Raw genomic sequence first — 5,000 nt, forward strand, 5'->3', positions numbered from 1 at the left:
GAAAACAATCTGTCTTATTTCGTGGCTCTAAGGCCTTATTTGTAGAAATCCAAAGAAGAATGTGCTAAAAAACAAGACATAGAAACTATAAATGAAGACTTTGACTAAAGACCGAAATTAATGATTTTTGTTGAATTCTTTTTCCCATGCACGACCAAGACTTCCTTGCTGACTCCCTCTTGGTATTCTTGATGAGAATGTGCTTGAAATGGACTGAGGAAAGGGCTGGTCGAATTTGGAAAGAAACAATCCCATAATGAACTTTTTATGAACTTTTCTTTGGGCTTAAAAGGCCCATTTCGCCCAGCAGCTGAACCAGCTCCATCTTCAGTGTTAATTGGCTCATTCAGTTCCAAGCTAGTGTCATTTAGCTCACTCAGCTCATCCAGCTCCAAAGTAGTGTCACTTAGCTCACTCAGCTCATCTAGCTCGCCCAAGTAAGTGCCACCTCGTCCAGCTCGTCCAAAGTGGATTCTAGCTCGACCATATGTCTTCAAATGTGAAGTTGGACGGGAAAGACAAGCCCCAGTATGGTCAGATCGGTCATCTGGCCATGGTTCCAGCCAAAGCTCCTTTCCGGACGTATGCGGGACGGTCCAGTACACTGCACGGTCAGTCTGTCCGGTACGGTGAAAAACATGAACCTCGGTTGAAATGTTCAGAACGTTCTGATCTCCAGGCTGGTTCGGCTCCATGTACTGATCCGTGGACCGCGGTCTATCATTCCCTCCTTCTTCAAAAGGATTTGTCCTGAAATCCAAAGTACCTATATCAAAAAGAGATGAATCAGATACAAAGGAATTAAAATTCATGGAAAATTCAGGGAATGAAAAATATGGACAGTAACTTCCTTGGAGTTTTGAAGTCATTTTCATCAAGGAATTCCAAGTACTTTGGCGTCCATTGGTGCTTGCTCTCCTTAGAAACTAATCATGCTTATCCTGTTTATTCAAAGCAACTAGAGAAACCACATCAAATCTGGTAAAGGAATAATCAAAGGGTTTCTCTATCCTTAAGACACCAAAAACAGGTTCCAAGCACTTAGGATAATCATCAAGGATGTGGGCAAGCATTAACCAAGTAAGCTGGTTGCCAAAAATTGATTTATCAATCTCAAAATCAGGCCAAGGTGAGAAACTGTTATGGAAAGAAAGAGACAACGCCAAATTTGAAAAATTATCATCATGAACGAAATCAAAAGAATTCTTTGGCCTAAGCAATTTTGGTTCATGCCTTTTCCTAAACAAAATCTCTTTCAAAGCACAGCTCAATGAACACAATTCATGAAAAGGTTTGAGCAAAACGTTTTTCAACCACGTAAGAATATGTTTTCTCTTTGAAATTCTCGGTTTCAAAACATTTTCATGAAGAGTAGAGGCAATCAACTCATGATCCTTACAGTGCTTTTGGTTTAGACAGGAGAATGACTGAGGAAACACCTTTGGTTCATGGAGGATCAGTTTTGGCTCAGGCCGATTCTTTCTGGGGCATGAATCTCTTTTAGAAATCTGGTACTCGCGGATAGATGGACTGAAGAACCTCCAGTTTGGAAAATTCATAACTTCTTCATCCGTGAAGATTTTCATGCGATTCCAAGCCTCAGTGAATACCGTTTGAGTTGGCTTTCTGGGAAAATTTGATTCATGACAAAAGGCCTTCGGAATGTTGAGATATCCTCCTTGGACTGAACCTCTATCGCTGGTATCAAGGTAGCCGGTTTCAACAAAGCTTCTCCAAAACTCAGACTGTTGGGCACGGTCAATGCTTTCAATTCTTAGAGGCTGAACCTGTCTTTCCTGTATACTCAAAATAAACACTAAAAGACCAGGATCAAATATGCAAGATAAATATTTGTTCAAATCACAAATCAAGATATCTTTTCCAAGAACAAATTGCACATTTTTCAGCCTGTCAAGGTGCTCATCAAAGTAGATATTACAGACAAGAATTTTATCAAGATATGCAACAACAGTATTCATTTTCAAGATGGGCATATCCTTCCCAACATCTGAACACACAAGCTTAAGTTCAGTTTGAGAATCATTTATCAAAAGTTCAAGGCATTTTTCAAAGAATGTGTTGTAAACCAAAATATCATCAGAACTCAAGACAACACCATTATCACGAAATGATCTCAGAAAATACCAAGTCTTATCAGTTTCAAAACTTAAGAGATCAGGCTGCAAAACAGAACCACAAAATTCAAGATCACGAAAATCATTTTCAGTTTTAAGTGATTTCTGTTCCAGCAACTTCTGAATCAAAATTTCGTCCAAGGCATAAGAGGATGCAAACAATTCATCAGTGATCAGTACATGTCTAGAAGAACTCAGATCAAAGCCATTTCCTTTGCAAACAAACAAATCAAGAGATTTTTCAGCACAAAAATCAGTTTGTTGCAAATCAAGATCAAATGGCCTTCCAAGAAGATGAAAACCTTTGTTATGTTCCAAGAACTGATCAAAGCTCAAAATAATTCCAGAAGTGATGCCATTGACACTTTGAAAACGTGATTGATCAAGACATTTATCAGGTTCAAAGATTTTTAAAGAATTAATCATGTTATCAAAAACAGATTTTGAAACAAAAAAATCTTTCATCTTGTCAAGACCAAAACGAATTACATCATCAGTACTGACTTTCACAAACATGTCAGGCAGAGAATTAAGAGAAGAAGGTTCCTCACAGTGCTCTTGAAGATCCGGAGGTAAAGGGGCAGGAGTTGTGCCGGGATCAAAGCATAGATAATTCTCCATAGCAATGGATGTGATGCTTGTTGCTTCTTCATCAAAGACTGGACCAGGTTCGTCCTCCTCATCAAAGATAGGACCTAGATCATCATCCAAACATATCCTAGTGTCAAGACATGGGCACTGATGTGGAAAATCCAGTGGCTCTTCCTCAAAAACCTGTGGAGACAAAACAAGACTACTCGGAAGCTCCGGTTGCAAAACAGTTAGTTCTACAATAGCTTGTTCATTATCAAGATTAAACTCAGTTTCAAGAGAAGGAAGATCACAATCTTTTTCACAAAACATCAAGCTTTCAATTAGCTCTTCATCAGATTCATCAAAAATGGGTAGAGAATCTGAAAAATCTTTAAGTTCTTCAAAATGGTTTTCAGATTCACCTTGGGCTTTCTTACTGATGAACAAGGATGGCTCAGCTACTGGGGCACGTGTAGATGTGCTCTTCTTTTGGCTCTTGCTGAAGTCCTTAAGGGCTTTGTCCACTCCCTTCACAAGGTTATCACAAATTTGTTGGACATCAATTTGAAAGGGTTGCCTTTTTGGATCAGCCACATCTCTGGTTGTTTTTCTCCTTACAGCTGGCTGTTCCTGCACACTAACAAACTCATCAAAATAATTCAAACGATATTTAAAAGGAGTTTGAGAGTTAGAATTTCGTTGAGGCTTCTCCTTGTTACTTTTCCTTTGCAAACCAAACATCATAAACCTGAAAAATCTCAACACAAAAGTTAGTAGATAAAAACCTCACACTCTCAAGTGTTTGATCCTCACCCACACAAGTGTTTCTCTCAGATTTAGGTGATCACACACAAGTTTTTACTCAATGTTCTAAGAGAACAAATCAAAGAATCCCAATGGGCAAATCCAAGCAAACAAGGGAATTTTCTCAAGATAGAAAGATAAGAGATTTTTGATTTTTGAAATCCGTTTTAACCACCTCAAAGGCTGGATTTCTCCTCAGCCAGCAGGCTTTCTCTTCCACCACCAATCCACAAAACAAACTTTGAACTTTTTTTTTTTTTTTTTTTTTTTGAATCAAATCGTAAATCTTTTTTATATATATATATATATGGATGGTAATGAGGGGGCCGGATTTAAGAAAGGTAGAAGAAGAAGTGTTTGAAGAAGATGGAGAGATGAGAAGATGGAATGATAATAGAGTTACCGAGAGAGTGGCTCTGATACCACTTGATAAAACCAAAATAAGGATCATTCTTTCGGTAAGGTTGATATGAACTCATATCCGAGAGGATTGAGAACTGATGGATCGAGGGGTGACACTAAGGGTTGGGAATAGCCCAAAGATACTACCAGACTTCGATCGTCGCCGGATGTGACGCACCGGTCCAACAAAAGAAGGATCGAAACTTGGAGATAACCTCACCAAGAAACTAAGAACAAGTTCTACAAAGAACAAAGAGTTTTAACTCAACAAAAGGGGAAAACAATCTGTCTTATTTTGTGGCTCTAAGGCCTTATTTATAGGATTACAAGTTGTAGAAATCCAAAGAAGAATGTGCTAAAAACAAGACATAGAAACTAGAAATGAAAACTTTGACTAAAGACCGAAATTAATGATTTTTGTTGAATTCTTTTTCCCATGCACGACCAAGACTTCCTTGCTGACTCCCTCTTGGTATTCTTGATGAGAATGTGCTTGAAATGGACTGAGGAAAGGGCTGGTCGAATTTGGAAAGAAACAATCCCATAATGAACTTTTTATGAACTTTTCTTTGGGCTGAAAAGGCCCATTTCGCCCAGCAGCTGAACCAGCTCCATCTTCAGTGTTAATTGGCTCATTCAGTTCCAAGCTAGTGTCATTTAGCTCACTCAGCTCATCCAGCTCCAAAGTAGTGTCACTTAGCTCACTCAGCTCATCTAGCTCGCCCAAGTAAGTGTCACCTCGTCCAGCTCGTCCAAAGTGGATTCTAGCTCGACAATATGTCTTCAAATGTGAAGTTGGACGGGAAAGACAAGCCCCAGTATGGTCAGATCGGTCATCTGGCCATGGTTCCAGCCAAAGCTCCTTTCCGGACGTATGCGGGACGGTCCAGTACACTGCACGGTCAGTCTGTCCGGTACGGTGAAAAACATGAACCTCGGTTGAAATGTTCAGAACGTTCTGATCTCCAGGCTGGTTCGGCTCCATGTACTGATCCGTGGACCGCGGTCTATCAACGGAGGTCCTGTGTGTACTGACGGACGTCCTGTGTGTGCTGACGGACGGCCACGGACGTCCTGTGTGTACTG

At 39.9% G+C, this 5,000-nt stretch overlaps 1 protein-coding gene across 1 annotated transcript; it reads right to left on the reverse strand.

The window, feature by feature from the left end:
• Positions 1 to 105: 105 nt before the first annotated feature.
• LOC117129918 lies at positions 106 to 3,638 on the reverse strand. Its single transcript, XM_033283142.1, has 2 exons — positions 2,687 to 3,638; positions 106 to 1,816 (listed from the first exon to the last, which is right to left on the reverse strand). Exons 1-2 carry the CDS (start codon positions 3,450 to 3,452, stop codon positions 927 to 929), a joined length of 1,656 nt encoding a protein of 551 aa, XP_033139033.1. The 5' UTR covers positions 3,453 to 3,638; the 3' UTR covers positions 106 to 926.
• Between the last annotated feature and the right edge of the window lie 1,362 nt (positions 3,639 to 5,000).

This window comes from Brassica rapa, unplaced genomic scaffold (assembly GCF_000309985.2).
Source record: "Brassica rapa cultivar Chiifu-401-42 unplaced genomic scaffold, CAAS_Brap_v3.01 Scaffold0251, whole genome shotgun sequence".
Lineage (NCBI taxonomy): Eukaryota > Viridiplantae > Streptophyta > Magnoliopsida > Brassicales > Brassicaceae > Brassica > Brassica rapa.

Bases quoted from the DNA above. Each gene is read 5' to 3' on its own strand.
- LOC117129918 (XM_033283142.1), bottom strand. From the start codon at position 3,452: ATGATGTTTGGTTTGCAAAGGAAAAGTAACAAGGAGAAGCCTCAACGA. The intron at 1,817-2,686 runs GTGAGGAACCTT...CTGGTCTTTTAG, and splicing joins TCCGGATCTTCAAGAGCACT to TGTTTATTTTGAGTATACAG.